Below are 18,834 nucleotides of genomic sequence, written 5' to 3' on the forward strand. Positions count from 1 at the left end.
TTTTTTTGATGGGGAGGAACAATTACCTCCGGGATTTTTCAATTTACAAGGCATGTACAAAACTCATGAACAGTGTTATCATAAAAGGGCAGAATTCCACTAACCTGTTGTCAATTATCAATTTGTCTGTAGTTTGAACTCATCACAAAAAATTTAAATTTCATGTAGTTTTTCAAGCTATGTATGTCAAATATTTTAACACGCATTGAAAACTTAAAATGCTAGTTATTTTCCTAAATTCAGCCATACAGCTGTTATTGAAATTTTGATATTTCTTTTTCATCAGTTACTTACCGGATCCTCTGAGTCCGCACAAATATAACATGTTTTACAGTCAATACACTGCCAGGGAGAATTCAATGCTCTGTGAGCCAGTTCCTCTGTATAGTCCATACATGATGGGTGTGCTGCAAAGGAATCAAGAAAACATTTTTATTACATGGCATCAACGATATCATGCTGCATCAGTTTTAGTTCATATTTCTTAAATTACATTTGCAATAAATAACAAAGAGACTCTATGCTGGTGTCTGCACAGCGAAAAGGAAATCCAGTCATGGGGTTACTTTATTTGTCTCCCCACAAGGCAATGCTGAGTGGGGAGACAAATAATGTAACCCCATGAATGGGATTTCCTTGTCTTGATACAAACACCAACATAGATTATTTGTTTTGCCCATTTTTTCCATTTAAATTAAAATAACCCTGCGCTTTTGCAAATATAATTAGCAGATTCAAAACACAGGATTCATCATGTACTATTAATGCCTCTCACACAGTATAAGGATTAGGTACTATTATTACCTCTGACTCAGTATACGGATTAGGTACTATTATTGCCTCTGACTCATTATAGGGATTAGGTACTATTATTGCCTCTGACTCAGTATAAGGATTAGGTACTATTATTGCCTCTCACTCAGTATAAGGATTAGGTACTATTATTGCCTCTCACTCAGTATAGGGATTAGGTACTATTATTGCCTCTCACTCTGTATAAGGATTAGGTACTATTATTGCCTCTCACTCAGTATAGGGATTACGCTCTATTATTGCCTCTCACTCAGTGTAGGGATTAGGTACTATTATTGCCTCTCACTCTGTATAAGGATTAGGTACTATTATTGCCTCTCACTCAGTATAGGGATTAGGTACTATTATTGCCTCTCACTCAGTGTAGGGATTAGGTACTATTATTGCCTCTCACTCTGTATAAGGATTAGGTGCTATTATTGCCTCTCACTCAGTATAGGGATTAGGTACTATTATTGCCTCTCACTCAGTGTAGGGATTAGGTACTATTATTGCCTCTCACTCAGTATAGGGATTACGCTCTATTATTGCCTCTCACTCAGTGTAGGGATTAGGTACTATTATTGCCTCTCACTTAGAATAGGGATTAAGTACTATTATTGCCTCTCACTCTGAAGAAAATTCATCAGGATTTTGTTCTCTTATCAAAATCTGAATAATTATCTAAGTATAATCTAATCATATATACCGCTCTTAGAAAAGAAAAAGAAATTAAGAAAAAGTTACAACTGTTATGTGTTGGATGTATTCCATAATGAGTGTCTCAAGCCATATACTAGTTTTCAAAATACTCCGCATTAATATGAATATGTTAATGAGGGAAATGTGGTGACCTGTCGCCCCTAAGTAAACAAGTTCATCGCTTGAGAAAATAGAAACACAAAACCGATTGATATTATTATTGTACTATCACATTTAATCGACTGATGTCATATGAAAATAAGTAATTAATATCTTTTATACAGGTAACTTCTAACTTCCATCAGTTCTAATTTGGAAAAAGTAGGCAAGAACATGATACAGTACTACACTCGGGTACGGTTGTAATGAAGTGTGAAGTGACAGACGAGATTTCTAATTCAGGAGTTTCTTGGAAATTTATATTTCTGTCCTAGAAGTATGGCAAGTGTTACAATTACTAGTGCGATAAGATGTTATGCTATTTGGAAATCTTGTGGAATTGTGTGTGGATGAATTAACCACTTTGATTGGTAAGTGCAGGAATCTTCATTTGTTTGCAGTGTTTGATTCAATGGTGGTTGGTTGAGAGTGTTTAGCAAAGTTTGAAGAATGCAGTCTTTGTGGTAACTCTTGAGAGTTTGGATTTTTGTAGCCAGTTATGTGTATAGTCGTCTGTGTGACTGGAACAGTTTTTCTGTTATAGTTCGTTCCACACAGCATCACACATTTTATCGTATCTGTAGAGCTCAGTAAATTTTGTGGTCAGCATCATTAAATGGATCTTAAAGTATATAATTCACTTCACAGAAAATATTTAAATCCAATTAGGTACTGTTAAGCTACATTTAATGGTGCTGACATTTTTTGTTCCAAGTTACAGATAGGATAAAATGCTAGAAAAATACCAAAATGACTTGACGTTTGTGTGTCTATGTTTCTGTCTTTATCAAAATGTTTTCTATGTTGTGTTATCAACATTGGAGAGGCCTTAAGTTACTTTATGGGTGAATTTTTTTTGTCTGTTGTTGTTGTCTGATTTTATAACAAATCTGTCAGGCACAGCAAATGACAACAAGGGTTTCATCTTGTTAAAAGTAGTTCCTAGCACATGGACACCATGACTGAGACAACCAGACTGAGATGACTTGACTGAGACAACCAGACAGAGATGAGAAAACTAAGATCAGCAAAACAGCTAGACTTCTCTGTCACATGGGTGAGAAAGATTCTTCTGATTCAAGGCAAATTACTCCCTCATTACAATGCTGTCCATGTAAGCCACTGAGTAAACTTCACACCTTCCAATACATTCTTGTAAATACGGAACATAAAATTAAATCAACCAATATGCAAACAAACAAGAACAAATAACAAACAACACATGAATAATCATTTTGAAATTGAGGTAAAGGTCCAAATAAGAAATGTCAAATGTGCCCAGTTGGACAAATGAATTTTCAACCTTCTGAGTCTAGCACTTGCTTAATGCCATGGAAAACGAGAACAAATTGGACCTTTATATGTGACAGGTAGGCTTGGGAAAATTTCAATTTGCTAAACCATTAAAAATTAACCTTTAGCATTGCAATCAGTGCAGGTCAGTAGACCCTCTGGCTTTCCTTTGCTGTTACACTCTGCTGTGAGTAGGCAATAGTCACATTTTGCCCCATCCTCTAACTGTGACTGAGATCTGGCTCTCTTTGACCCTGGTGTCTCAAAGTCTGGCCCATGGGTCTTCTTTATCTTCTATAAGGAAATAAGAAAGAATATTTTAGCATTTGCTTTATCATGTTTGTGTTTCATTACCTTGGTTATCTTACTGAAGAATTCACTATTTCATGATCAACTTAACTGCTTTGTAAAGGTGGGGGATACAAAAAATGTCTATTATGCTATGCAGTGGCACAGCAAGAAATTTTGTCGCAACCCATACCCAAACTTAATTCTGAGATCCCATCCAAACAGAAATAGTTATTCAATGCATTTTTCACACTCACTGTACCTTTCCCCTACCCACCTGCAGTTTGCTCAGGCAGTTGCTATGCAACTGATTACAGGTGAAATCAACAAAATCATCTCAGCCATACAAGTAACACAAACATAGTATGTAACCACACAAAAGATTATTTGGGGATGGTAACAAAGAAATCAAAGGTCAAGTCCGTGCTGTTTGAGTATATCTAACTAATAAAACTTTTATTGATTGTAACATAATCACCAAATCATAGGATCAGGTGCCATAGTATGAGTATTATTTCACTGGATGCATGCACACATGTTTCATCACTACATATGCAATGATTTATTTAGAAAATCAACCAAAATGCACAAACAAACAAAAATAAAAGTAAGCCATTGTGAACTGATTTTGCTCATATTGAGGGAAAAAGCATTCCAAAACATGTGCACTAGTCTCACTGAAATAAATGTTTGCACCAAACATAAAACAATGCAATGTTAAAACAACTTTTCATAATGGTAACTTGCAGTAATAAAAGTATATAAATGAAATCTCATGATGGAGATAAATACATAGAAGTAACTTACCTCACTATCCAAATCCATGCCAAGTCAATGTAATTTATTTTTCAGTGGTGAGAAGTACTCAGCAAACTAAATACACTCACTTCTCATGACTTTGCAGGTAACTGAGAATTAAGCAACATGTGAAAGCAAAAAAAAAAAAAAAACATCAAGTTCAACTGTACAGGATTAACAATGGCAATGCAATCAAAACTGTCATGCCTATATCTCACTTAAGTCATATAGGCAATACATGTGTGTGTGTCGGGGGGATGAATGTTTAATGGCATATCAACACAATACTGGCTATAAGTAGCCAATTAACAGTTATGTTTTAAATATGTAAATAAAAATAACTGCAAGCACTTTAGGAAGGTAAGCTGTGGCAGCCATAATAGATGTAAGATCAACATCATTTTCATTTCTGACAAACTGGACATCATATTAAGTCTTAGTGAAAATACTACGTCAACATGACCATCAACTCAGGAGGAGTGATGACAACAAGTTTTCAAAGATTGCCATAGCTGTGGCAAATATGACTATCCAGTCAGGATGCGAATCAATAATGAAATTTTCAAGCAGACCGTCATGGCAGCCATATTGTATGCAATAGTTCATTTAAGTCCATCTGTCACAATACAAAGTCTTGTGGTGAACCCTGTGTATGCACAACTTTCCATTTAGGAGTAGGAGCAACAGCAAGAGTTTCAGACATCATAATCATTCATTTGGTGTACATCAACATCATTCCAAGAAAAGCTGCAATAACATGATTTTCAAGACCATAAAGGTGATTGGTTAGGCACGATTTTTATATAGGCTCAACAATAACATAGGCTGAACATAAAAAGTTTCATGGCAATCCTCAGACTATATTTGAGTATTTAAAAAAAGTTATGAATATTATTAGTACAAGAAAATTCTTTATTACTGAAAATTACATCACAGCATTCCCTCAAAATATTTTCCATGCAACTGTACACATTTGCTCAGTCTGATTATTGAATTACTAAATGGCAGTTTAGATTTACCTTTACTTATCTTGCTCATCTGCTGGAAAACAGCACTTCCAAACATATGTTGTAATCTCCAATATAGGGATGTTGCCAAAAATCATTTGGAGCTTGACAATTTCAACCCAATTCTGCTTTATAATCAGACATCAGCAAATTCAAGACCCGTCTTGCACAAGCCAATATGAGCTTCCAATAGCCTTCTAGATATTAAAACAGCAGACTAATTATAATTGCCTATGATTCCAGAAATATCATCCATTGTATACTGAGTATCTTCACCAACAGCTTCCTTCACAGGAGTCATTTCACAGACAATGGTCTACCAGAATGAGGGTCATCTTCCATTTATTTGCAATAAACTATTAAACTATGAAACCACCACAAAACTGCAGGATGTGACACAGAATTACCTCCGTAAACTTTATCTGTGTTGGCATTAATATCAGTTAGAGTATGCTATGAGAGTTCAGATATTACAGTAAGCTCTTTTCTCAGCATTATTATCTTATTGTCAGAAAGCTTCACATCACTGTCAATTTTCTATGTTACATCTCACAAAAAAATATATATATATATTGTGCAGATGCATATCATTTTATAAAATATTACTTTCTCTATTGATCGGCATTAAATATTGACAGGTTCAAAAAAGTACAAATATTTAAAAAATATTCTGACCATTTTCAAATATCTCTAGTAGTGTATAAGAAACAGTGATAACGATCTTCTATAGATGATGGACAAGAAGCTATCTCATCAGCTATTATGGTATATTGCCAGCAGATGCCAAAATTACAAAAACACAATATGACCTCAAGTCCAATATGTTAAGGTTGTGAAGTGTAAAGTGTCGAATTTTAAATTGTATTGAACCTTAAAGTTGAAAGCATTGAGCATTAAAATTTTTATCATATTTAAGCCAAAAAAGTCTTTGCAAAGGGTCACTTCAACCTTTGTTCTTTTCTCACCCCATATCAGTGTTAAAACTTGAAAGGCTCGCATTTATGATTCAGTGAGATTTGACCAGGGCATTGCAACGCTGTCCTGAGAAAGAAAACATTGAGCTACCAACCAAAACTGCTTGACAGGGACCCATGTAAAATTATCATTTTCAAAGAGAAATTGATATTCACCGTAGTTCAGAGATTCTATGATGTCTTAAATCTGATGAAAGAAATGAGTATCTTGGGGTAATTTAGGAACCGCTGCTTACAATTGGCAGAGTAAAATTAATGCATACATTTTGAAAGTAAGGTGAATTTAAAGTGACGTCCTTGCTCGAAATTCTTCAGTCTTAAATTTCCTGAGAGAGGAGAAGGTTGGCTAGAGGAAGCCTAAAAAGAATAGTGCTTTCCTCCTTAAACAAGAAAATGGGACCAGGTGGATGTCTTGTAAGAAAAGACAGGGTTTAGTGCTAGGATGCACAATTTCTGAAAGAGAACAGCATTAAGGTATGCAATTTTAATTTTCAAGTAATTTCCTATTTTTGATTGTTTGTTTTGTGCAAATGTGTTTGATATGACTAGGATCTATATTATGTATCGTTTATTCAATTTCATGGAAATCTGTTGATGCTAAAGTTGTTATGTAATTTATCTCTTTAATTTTACAGTTACTAGTTCATTGATAAAACTGACGATTGCATGCTATCCAAGTTTTCATATCTTTTATACGGATAGGATTATATGAAATAATGTCATTTGTCTGTTAGAACGATATTGATTATCGTGAGCTAATGATAATCGCATATTTATATTTGATTCTGTAATGTTTAAATAATCTTTTTGTACGTTAGGAATGTCGTGAGCTACAATTCTGTAAATTCTATACAATAGTAATCGAGCATGTGGTAGCTTAGATAAAGGGATATGGTAATGTTAGATATACCGCTCACGTGTTAACTTATGGTCGGTCGCTGTGACGCGAGGGTGATGTTCTATCATATTAGTTCAGAATGTATGCAGTGTTCGGATAGTTATTTATACTTCTGAGTAACGTAAGTCAGGGAATTTTATGTACATGTAGAAAGTGATACGTATAGAGATTTTGGGGTAATTTTGTCCTTTAAGGAACAGTTTTCTGGGGAGAGACAGGACAGTCTGAAGACAGAAGTCCGAAAAAAAAGAAGTGACGAGTTCAGCATAAAGGACTAGCAAGTCCAGAAAAGGATGAAGCGTTCGGAATAGGAAGGCTCGAGGAAATAGGGAGACGTTGATACACGGTCAATGGAGGAAGATGACGCAATCACTCGTGGACATATTGCTCTTTTCACCACTCGTTATTATGATGAAATAAATCCAAATTAGACACTGCTATTAAATTCTGTTGACATAACTTTAATGAACTGGATCTGCCGCCATTAATTGTTATTGATTTTAAAAAAATATATTTTTCTTGTCTAAGGGCGATCGCATTGCATTATTTCTTCCCAATGGTCTTGCTCAATTCTATGCTGATATTTTATTTTTCCACTCGCACCGGGCTGTAACATCGAGGTTGGTCATCCTCTAGATAACGCCAGCCAAATCCAATTAACAACCCCTCTTACTAAGAGAGTGACGTTACACGAGGATACCCAAATATGCAAGGTCACATACACTGTAGTATCGAGTTGCAGGTACTGATGCTGCAGTTGTGTCAAAAATGACAAATGTTTATAACGCTGCAGACAAATCTAAGAAAACTTATGATTTTTGACCCTGACTTTGAAAATATGATCCAAACTATGATAATACCGTGTAATCTAGTAGAGATATATGGCTGTACCAAGTTTTTTGTCTCTATCTTAAACAGAAACGATAAGTAATATCATGGTTAGACTGTATGAAAATATGATACAAACGAATGTACACACATGAACGAATTGGTACACGGAATCCTTTCCAAATCCGCTGGCGGTTATAGTTCCAGCCTAGAGGCAATTAAAAATCAATTAATGTAGTGTAAACATATAATAACTACAGTTCTGACCAGATAAATTCCAAATTAGCAATATTCCCTGATTTTGATAGTGAAAGGACATTTTTTTTAAACCAGATTTAACACAAACAACATCGCCTCAAATTCAGTGCATTTTCCACTGAACAATAACGACAACAACATTAATATCAATTTTATTCCTGTTGTCATTCAAATTTCTACTCAAAGCTTTGTAAAAATGCAAAGTTTCAGGTCAAATGAGATCCTTGTGGATTGTCATCGCTTTTTCAACTGGCATTATTTTTTTAACCGGGTAATATACCATGACATTATTATATCTGAAAATGGAACCTATCTTTGCTCGTTTTAATAGTGTGTCGAGAGACTACACCCTTTATATCATATGCTATCAAATTTTAAGTAAATTAAGCCCCCCCCCCCCCCAAGAAATAACAAATGCAAAGTGCACAAGTCATTACATAAAAACTAGTTTCTTACGTCATATTTCCCAGTTTGGCCACCTGAGTAAGAGGAACAAGTTTAAGTGCATAATGAATGCTTGATATTTCAATTTGTGATGCCGTTAAATCTTAGATAAACAATGGACGCTTTCTTTTAAGGCTTATACTAATCACTCACACGTATCACCTCTGTCCAAACGGGTATGTGAGCCTATCGTGTACTGAAATATGGCGTTAAACCCGACACAGCTAACCACATTATTTTTGTCCATCGTGCGAGTCACGAGTTTTCTCCCCATTCACCACTTCACATTCCATGTAATTTTGCTCAAAGTTCCAACAATTCTCGCCCAGGAAAATTAAATAAATCACACTTTCGTTTGTGCGCGAGTGTGTGTGTGATTTTGGATTTTTAACGTGGCTTTAATAATTCTTCAGTTATATCGTTGTGATATCTGCAGCATGGCAGCTGATACTTACGTCTAGCAATGGGGCATCATGACGCAGACATACAGCATCATGTCCCACCTAGTCACATTATTCTGACACCAAGCCGATCAGTCCTAACACTAACCTCTTAATGCCGAGCGCCAAGCGAGGCAGTTAGCTGCAAGTACCATTTTCGTAAGTTTTTGGTATGACTCGGCCGGTGTTCAAGCCCGCGACCTCCCGCATCCGCTGCGGACGTTCTAACCACTTTGGCCACCGGTGAGTTCTCTTATGTTTGCACGCGACCCTTGTCACTCTGAACGTCAGCCATCACCAAAATCTCTGTCGCTGATTTGTCCTCGTTAGTTTTCCTGTCCTTGTATCTAAACACAGAAACTTACTGTTTTCTTCTACTTCTTGAGGAAAATGATGAATATTCTCAATTCGGTATATTTTAAGACATGTGCGAGAATAGCTTTTAGTTTTACGATTGGCATCCGCAAAATTCTGTTAACGTTCAAACACAATAGCCATTCATTTTCCAAAGAAAACAAATCCAACTTTACTTTCGAACATTTTTACATTAATATGAATAATGTTTCAAAGTGCGGCGCTAAAAATATTACAAAGGAAAGTTAAGAACTATAAAGAGTTCTTACCTTACTTTTGAAACACGGCTACAATCCAACATCTTCAAAGAAATCTGTATTAAATGGGCTATTGTTCTCTCTCTTCTCTCCTCCCCCCCCCCCCCGAAAAAAAGGAAGTGACGCTCTATGTAGCGAATTGGTTTCGATGCAATTTAAGATAAGACCATTTCATCCTTTTAACTGCCGACTGTTTTTCAAACCGTCTCTGATATAGTGGTGACAAGATCTCCAAGACAGCCGTCATAGCAGCAATATTGGATGCACGACTTGCATCATTTTCCTATAGGATTAACTAGACATTATACCGAAGGAAAAAAAATAGTGACATATCGAACTGATTTGACTATCCATGTAGGAGGAACAGCGATAACAAGATTTTCAAGATGGCTGCCTTGCCCGCCATATTGGAGGCAGTTCGCCAACATTTTTATTTATGATTAACTTATACATCATAAGAAGTCTTTTAGCGCAAACCTCATATAATAATGACCATCCTTTCATGATGAGAAGCAAATAACAATATTTTTAAGATGACCTATGTGGCGGATATATTAGATGTGCAAGCGGCACCATTTTCATCCAGGACCAACTAGACCAAGGGATGAAGGTGTTTCCATGGCAATGTTTCAAGTAGTTTAGGTGGATTATCGATAATAAGCATTTGCTTACGAAAGAATGGAATGAAAACTGCAGACCAGACCATACACTTTTCTGATCTATGACAAGGACAGCTAAGAAACAAACAAATAAACACCAAAACAAACAAACAGCAAACAAACAAATGAAAATAAGAGAAATACATGACGTTGTGAAATGAGAAATAATGGAAGGGAGAAAGGATCACAAGTTGCGAGCGAGTCAAGTGAATACACCATTTATCACTCCATGTAACAAAAACGAAAAAAAAGAAACAGTCGCTGTGAGTGTGTGATGTGTGATTTGGGTTTTTAACGTAGCTTTAACAACTTTTCAGTCATATCGCTACTATGTCTGCAGTATGGCAGTTTATAGTGATGTCTAGCACTGGGGCATCAGGCCGCAGACATGTAGCATGATGTCCCAAATAGTGACATTATCCCGACACAAGAGCGAGGAATCTGTTAGTACCATTTTTATAAGTCTTTGGTATGACTCGGCCGGGGCTCGAACCCGCGACCTCCCGGATCCGAGGCAAACGCTCTAACCACAAAGCCATCAGAGCGGTCCAGTCGCTGTGAAAATAAATTCTTTCTTCTTAAAATCCGATTTAATACAGTTGAGTTTTGCCAACTTATAACGCGAGTGAATATCAAAACTTAAATGGTGTTGACGACCAACACAATATATTACCACGAATTCCTAAATGGAGTTTCCCCCCGAAACAGGGTGCACTAAGAAACTCACCCACCGTAACGTGACAATGGTCACATTTTTAAAAAATCTTAATTCTAGGGAAAATATTAATTAATATTAATATATTGTACAAAGTACTCCCCTATATCGATCGTATGAAGGGTCTTGACCAATAGCAGACGGAACACGTTGCATTATTGATAACTGATTCTTTGTAATATAATAGAAGCGACAAAAATGCTCCTTCTCTTTGCTACGAACTGAAATACTGCAACAAATCAAAATTAAATTATAAATTGGTCAAACAACTTATCCCTTTACCACTTTCACAAAGAGGGAGGGAATGTTTTTAAGACACTAATCAGATTTTGTACTGAAAAAAGCTCTCAAATTAATTTCAGACCAGTTTTATTGCAGCTAAGTGAGTTTTCGATGATTGCCTGTCTATTGCATCATTAAAACTTACACATTGGGTTAGGTTGTGAGCAACAAGGCGGAAAATCGATAGTACATGGCGACCGTTAATCAATAAAAACCATTTATATCCACGTATTATATCGATTAGCACGTACTGTTGATGCAATATGTAATGATCGTCGTCTGAAAACTGCGCACAATATATATATATATATATATATATATATATATATATATATATATATATATATATATATATATATATATATATATCACATGGAACTATTAAACTGAAACTTTACGGTATCTGCCGACCGATAATAAAATATAAAAAAAAAAAAATCGTGCTAATGAAGCTAGTCGAAAACATACAGAAGCGTCGCATCTAATTATACAATTAATGCTTTGATGCAGGTGTGCAAGAAACATGTCTGCGTGAAACTGTCATAAGCGCATTGCACTGATAAATACACAACCAAACGAACAAAAACGTGATAAACATTGACGAGCTGCAGAAATTACGTGTTATACATTAAGTTCCAAGACCACTTGTACAAATTTAGCATTTTCCAAGACACCTGGTATAAATTTAAAATCTGACACGCTGATTAAATAAAATGAAAAATCAACAGCATCAGTAACTATAATAATAACAACAACAATATCATCATTATTGTGCACTGTGTTCATATACATTATGGAATAAATAAAATAATCAGGTAAACGCATGAAGAGGGATAAAATACTCACCTTTCTTTTTGAGGGAGGTCGTCCCAGCCGTTTACCCGGGCTGCGCAGTGGAGGTGTTTCGCCAGCCGACTTTTCGGACGGATTTGTTTCTTTCTCTTCTGACGATGTTTCTGATTCTTCGTCATTGCACAAAATGTATGCACCATTAGGCAACTGTTCTATATTATTAGCATTAATTTCACGTTGAAGCGCAGCTTGTAACCTGTTTTTAACAAGGCGAGTCTCTGGGTTTTTTGCGACAAGCCATTTCTCAATTTCGAGCGCAGTGGCACCTTTCACTTCTGAGCCTGATTTAACGGCTTCCTTTCTTAAAGATAATAAAGCATTGGCAATTCGAATTCCAGAGTTTGTAGCCGAAGCGGAAACTAAACTCTTTTTCCATTTCGCAGCATTTCTATAACTGGTATTCCCTTTGTAGTCAACTTTTATCACACACCTCGACTCCACCAGTTTCTCTAAAATTGACTGTGTTGACGAGTGATTCAATCCATACTTACGTTCAACCATGTGAGCAATTCGGTCCAAATCTGGGCGCGCTTTTCGCTGTCTTAACTGGTCAATTGTCTCCAAAATCCATTCTTTATGTTTTGAGATCGACATTGTGCTTCTCTGAGTTGCTTAACTCCCTAACTTCGCTAAGAAATTAATTCTAGAAATGTGCGCTTTTAGTTCCTTTACTTCACATCCTGCTACGTTGCGCAAGCGTAGACTGGTTGTAGTATTGCATTCTGGGATAACAGTAGCTGTTTTTGGACAGGGATTTCCCAACAATGACGAATGTAAACACACTAAATGAGTGCTTTTGAAAACGATAAAATACCTGGAATTACAGAGACATAAATAAGAAACAGATACAGGTTGAATCTATATCAAATCTTTCTTTGTAATTAAGCAAAGCTTTTATTTTCAAGCCTACTTAACAAAAGTCTATAGTTCACTTTTAATATGACAGATTGGCACCCTCAACTAATATATGTGTACGCGTATTCCGACCCCCCCCCCACCTACCCCCCCCCCACAGATTAATTAATCAGTATTAACTGATTGTGTTAACTGGAGTATTTGTCAAACATCCAATCTTGATTGCAGACAAATAACCGTTCATTTAAAGGCACACAGTTTCACGAATCACAATTAACGCTAGCTGAAGATCATCATCGTCATCGTCATCGTCGTATTTAATAACGGCGGGCAACTACAATAGTACAGACTACAAAAACAACAATAAATTAGGAACGGAACAACAAATTGTTATTGACCCGAAATATCTGCAAAATTTACTTAAATACAGAAACGCAGATAAATAAACAGATCTAATTTTATTTTTAAATTCTTTATAATTGCTTGATTGTTACGAATGTTTTGTCTTATGCAAAGCAAAGACAACTAAGCTAAGTTATAATTGTTATGTATCATAACTAGTCAATGATCAAGTCACGGTTAGTGGGAAACAAAAATTGTTTGGTATCATAATTATTCCTTGATCAAGTTGCGTCAAAGCAAAAACTCCATTGTGGGGAACAGAGCTCCTGGATTCTTATACAATTCAAGCTTTTCCATGGGATAATTGTAATCATCTTATCCTAACTATAAAAGAAAAAACTAGTGTTGTCTTGCTCTCGTTTTGTTTCTTTTTTCTTTCTATGTTTATTTTATTGATTCGGCGAGAGGGGTGTGTGCTTGGTTCGGTACTCTAATTTTTCCATGATCGAGCCACATCAAGTAAAAAACACAAAGCAAACCTGTTAAAAACATTTTCGGAGCACTGTGATTTAGTTTTCGTGTTAAGAATGTTGCAAGTTCATTACTTCATCATTATTTTTTCTTACACTTTACAATATTTAGAAATGCTGGAGGTCGTGGGCTCGAAACCGGCCTAGTCATACCAAAGACTTATTTTTTAAAAATGTTGCTAACAGCTGCTGCCTCGCTTGGCGCTCAGCATTAAGAGGTTAGTGTTAGGACTGGTCGACCTGGTGTCAGGATAATCTGACTGGGTGGGACATCATGCTACGTGTCTGCGGCCTGATGCCCCTGTGCTAGACAGCACTATAAACTGCCACACTGCAGACATCGTAGCGATATGACTGAAAATATGTTAAAGCTACGTGAAAAAAAGATCCACATCACACAATATTTAGAATACAGAATTTAAATTTATTAAACTACTTTTTTATAGAAACTATTCTTTAGTTTTAGCCCTTCCTGATAAGCCGCATATTTGCTCATTATTCATAGCAAGGCGTGGATTAACCTTTTTATAATAGAAAAAGCAACAAATCGGTCTTTAATTGCTTATCATAGGAATTCATTGGAAGTGGTAAATGTAAGCTCGATATATCACTCTTTGTATCGCCAAAGAGGCATTTAGTGCTCAAATATATGGAATATTTTATTATGAAATTCAACACTCGTAAGAAGAAATCATATATTTTGTAACATGTTCTTAAACAAAACTATTTTCTTAATAAATAAATCACACAAAATAGACTAAAGAAAATGCGAACTGGTGGAAACACCAAACGAGATTGATAATAATTCCCGTAAAATAAAGCTTGTATTAACGGCTTATATTTTATTTCGATTTCAATGTCATCATCATTAATGTGATATACGTTATCTTCTATTAAAACTGGTAAAATCCACATGCTATCAGAGAATCCGTGGCGTCCCAAGCAATGTTTTTTTCTACAACTATCAAGAACTATATTGACCATTGGCACAACAACGTAAGCTAAGTAATAGTGGAACGCCTATTGCAATACAATAAAATGTGACGAAATCAAACAACATCTGGTTGTTGGTCAGTCTAAATTCTTATGAAAATAGAAGACCTTCTCCTGCCTGAGACGGGGAGTACAGGCCGGTTTGAAATGTAATTGAAGCCTGAGGATTGAACGAATGAATTTCACCCGGCGATGCGGATCCAAACAAAAATGTACCTATCATGAAAGAAATTAGCACCATTGTTCAGTATGGAAGAGCCTACCTGGAGCTATTTTTTCCTATTATATTGTCCCCTTTTGATGGCATTAAAATGTAACGTATTTTTCCTATAAAATATGGCACTGATTCCATCAAATTGGGACATTTGATTGCACTATTATTTACACTAACAACTGGCCGAATAGCCGACACAATAAATGTGGAACATAGCACTTGACAGTGTTTCTTTAATGTGTTTAGTTTCATATAGTTTCATATATATCTGAAAGGCATAATGCACTTTGCTACAAAAATCACTCGGAGCTATCTTGCTTCATTACTTCTGGACAAATTGTTAGAAGGTGTTCAGAACAAAGCTACCACTTGTATTAAATATCATTCCTTACTCAACTTTTCTATCTAAAAATTAGTCATTTTGATTGTTAAAATTTCCATGAAAAATTAAAGTTTACGTTCAGTTTACAATTCCATTAAAATTTATTTTATCGGTATTTCTATAATACACAGAGAAACAGTTTCAAAGTGCGCATGCGTACACTGTAGAGCTATGCAAGAGTTGTTCTAGAATTGCGAGTAAAAAATGGCATTATCGTGTGCTGTGAAGCTTTAATTGTATGAAGTCAATTCATATTTGATTAGGCAAATAAAAAAATAATTAAAAAATGTGTTTCCAGTGGGCGGAATATCCCTGTTTCTCATTGCCGGCCTTGACTTTTTCCCCAATAATATAAAATTTGTTTTAAAAAAAAAATCACAATACCGAAATTGATTTGTGTATCTATAGTCTGACTATACATCCCCGTTTGTTTGTACCCCCTTACCGATTTAAACAACGAAAACGTTTAATGTGATAAAAAGTGCACAGAACTAAGTCAATTGAATCATTGATTTATAATTTCTAACCTGACTGTGACCAGATTGGCACTAATGCTGGCATCCCCTGCACCTTTCATGCTTAACGGACTTTCCCAACAAACAAACGGGTTGGTATAGTCAGACTATAATTGAGCCGGTTTTGTCCAGTACTTTGAAGTGCTGCAATATTATTTGATTTATAGATAATGTTTATTTTTAAAAAAAATGAGAAAAAAACGCCTAACCTAATTTTAAAATTAATGAAAAAGGAAACAAACATCACAGCCTTTTTCAGTCAAAAACAATATTTTAGTTCACAAGTCATTTTTTAAATACTAATTTGTGTCTAAATATCTTTTCTTACTAGTATTTAAAACTGGATTAAAAATTACTTTCATACATCATGAAGTTGTTTGTTTTCATTTTGAACTAACTGCAAGATCACAACTTTACTTCTTCTTTATTGTCATTTTATACAGAGCCTGGAAAGGTTACTCGTACATCCGGGCTCTTCTAAGCAAATGGCGGCGCTGATGAAACTGTTTATATAGTTCCAAGAGCGAAATTATTTTGCGTTACAATAATTTTCTACTGCACTGAAAAATTCCCATCATTAAGGTAGATAAAGAAAGCTTAGTTTTGTGTCGCAAAAGCACTTACCCCAAAATATGCACTCTGCACAACACCAACACTTTACACATTCTGACAGCACCCACAAACCTTATTTGCAATTGAATTCAAAATAACTTCCTGAGTAAAGTTGAAATGGGTGTGACATTTCATGCAAGTATAAAAGTTTACATAAATTGGTCACAAATAAGTTGGCCTGTTTGGACTCGGATCACAATTATTACTTCCAGTTCAATACCCATGAATGTAATTCCAGTCTATTTTTAGAACATTTTATCCTCTTCTGTAGCGTACAAACGTGCGGGAGGGTACGGACGTGGCGGTTGCCCTAGGCACCAGAAGTCTTGGGGTGCCATAACAGTTTATAAAAATGAAATTGCAGGAAAATCGTTCGCGGGGCCATCATCGTTACCCCGGGAGCCATTTACCCTCAGTTCACCGCTGCCTGTCTTAATTTGGTGATGCAAGAGTTAGATTTAAGGATTCTTCGTATCAATTTAAAGATAATTGTTAAATCCTTAGAATATGAGCATTTTGTTGCGGACAGAACACAATGAGTAATGAGGCATTGATGATGATCAAGAAGTGAAATGTGTGACCCATGTTGCTTAACAACAGTCCAGGCTCTCAAAAAATGTCGGATAAGCTATGATGGCACATGTTGTTCATGCAATGGTTTTCTGTAAAATTGAACAAAAACTACACTATAATAATGGGAATGAGTGCTTAAGTTAATTTTTACAATAAATCATATCGCATGCGAGATCACATCAAATCAAACAGACATTACGGAATGGTACTCAATTATGTCGACATCACTTAGTGGCTCTGAGATAGCCACAGTCTATTTGCATTAGAGACAAAATAACCAGTGGTAATAACATGTTTAAATCAAGACTAACACTAAGGGAAACATGCAGTACGCTTGGCAGCAAAACTTTTTGCATCATTTTTAACATGATGAATATCGATGGTACCAACTTTTAATTCATTTTTCATCATGGTCTACTTAGTTTTTAAAAAAAAATATAACAGCACTATCATTAGTACCAATGATTTTATCAAAAGAGCCTTGGTGTTGATATTGTTGCGTATTTATTGCGCATCTACTTGCACATTATAAGGCTCAGCATGTCAGCCATATTGTCCACGATACTGAATTCCTTAACCAAATTTGCCATGTTGTATGCAGCTGCTCAACCCAAACAAGTCCTGATTTGATTAAAGCGTTTAGCGCACGTGATATACGCTTACAAGCACACGACCTTTCAGTTAGAATTTTTTGCTTCATTTCTTTCTACAAGCATTAGAAGCTGCATTTGCAATGCCAGATATAATTGGGAAAATAGGGAATTAGGACAGTAAAGGTAACAGCAAATCCATTTGCACTTAACACCTGCAGAAGCGCGGACAAAAAGCATAACATGCCCCTGTAATGTCGATAAGATTTCTTGCATCTGTAGCCTAAGTTCCTTTGCGGTTGCCCATTATAATATACAGTAAGCACATTAAACCGTTCTCTATCAAGATGCCTGCTAATATGACTGAAGTACGATGTCTTTCATTTGTAATCAATATCTCTTTTATAGAATCGGATTCTGTCTAGCGAGCACCGAGTTAATAGGCTTAACCAAAGTTAGACTTCCTCCCAAGAAACTACTTAAAAAAAGCATTTGAAAATTCTGTCTTCTAATTTTGTTTTGATATTAGGACCAGCATCGGGGGGGGGGGGGGTATTGAAGAAAATGTTTGCAGGTAGCTCATTAAAGTCATTGTCTTCTGAATTCGCATCTTCGTATTTAAAATCCGCAACAAGACAAGCGGATTGCTATCAAAATCTAGTCGCATCAGATCTTTTGTAATTAAATATTAGGCTTCTGTACGTTTTAATTTTGTTTTTATTTGCTTAGGAGGCTCGGCTTTTGGTTGTGACTGTGAAGGCTGAAGTCGTGGCTGTGGTGGCGGATATTTAAGGTATAGATTTTTAAATGATACTTTAATAAATATCTGGTAGACCTACTTTTTGTGCAGCATAAAGTTGCGAACCTCGGTGGTTTGCGTCCCATGTAGTACATAGCAAGAATCTGACGCATCTGGAGCGCCAGAAAAATTGGCCTGATGGCATTAATTGACATTCGACCTCCAAGCACGCATATATTGCCACCAAGCGTTATTTTAAGGAAGTCGATAGCAGCTCGCCTTTCAGTCGCATCATATTTATATTTGCGATGGTATTTATCACAGATTTAAAAAGCCTCAAATGTTTTTCCCCACGAAATAGACGAGATCTCCATTATCTATGATGGCCATTATAAGTTTGATCACAATTCCATTTAATTCTGTTTCATCGTGCACTTTACAAGTTTTATATATATATATATATATATATATATATATATATATATATAT

At 35.7% G+C, this 18,834-nt stretch overlaps 1 protein-coding gene across 2 annotated transcripts in view; it reads right to left on the reverse strand.

Annotated features, from left to right (window-relative positions):
* The window catches only part of LOC149806353 (histone acetyltransferase KAT6B-like), a 55,170-nt gene extending 42,499 nt beyond the window's left edge, over positions 1-12,671 (reverse strand). For both annotated transcript variants that reach the window (XR_016420070.1, XM_089951918.1), the window contains exons 1-3: positions 11,995-12,671; positions 3,069-3,240; positions 295-407 (exon numbers count right to left, since the gene is read on the reverse strand). Coding sequence is in view for 1 of the 2 variants with exons in the window: in XM_089951918.1 (XP_089808044.1) it covers positions 295-407; positions 3,069-3,240; positions 11,995-12,594 (885 nt within the window). In the remaining variant the exon portion in view is untranslated. The remainder of the gene's footprint in view (positions 1-294; positions 408-3,068; positions 3,241-11,994) is intronic.
* Between the last annotated feature and the right edge of the window lie 6,163 nt (positions 12,672-18,834).

Source organism: Sinohyriopsis cumingii, chromosome 1 (genome assembly GCF_028554795.1).
Source record: "Sinohyriopsis cumingii isolate HCF-2022 chromosome 1, ASM2855479v2, whole genome shotgun sequence".
Classification (NCBI taxonomy): Eukaryota; Metazoa; Mollusca; class Bivalvia; order Unionida; family Unionidae; genus Sinohyriopsis; species Sinohyriopsis cumingii.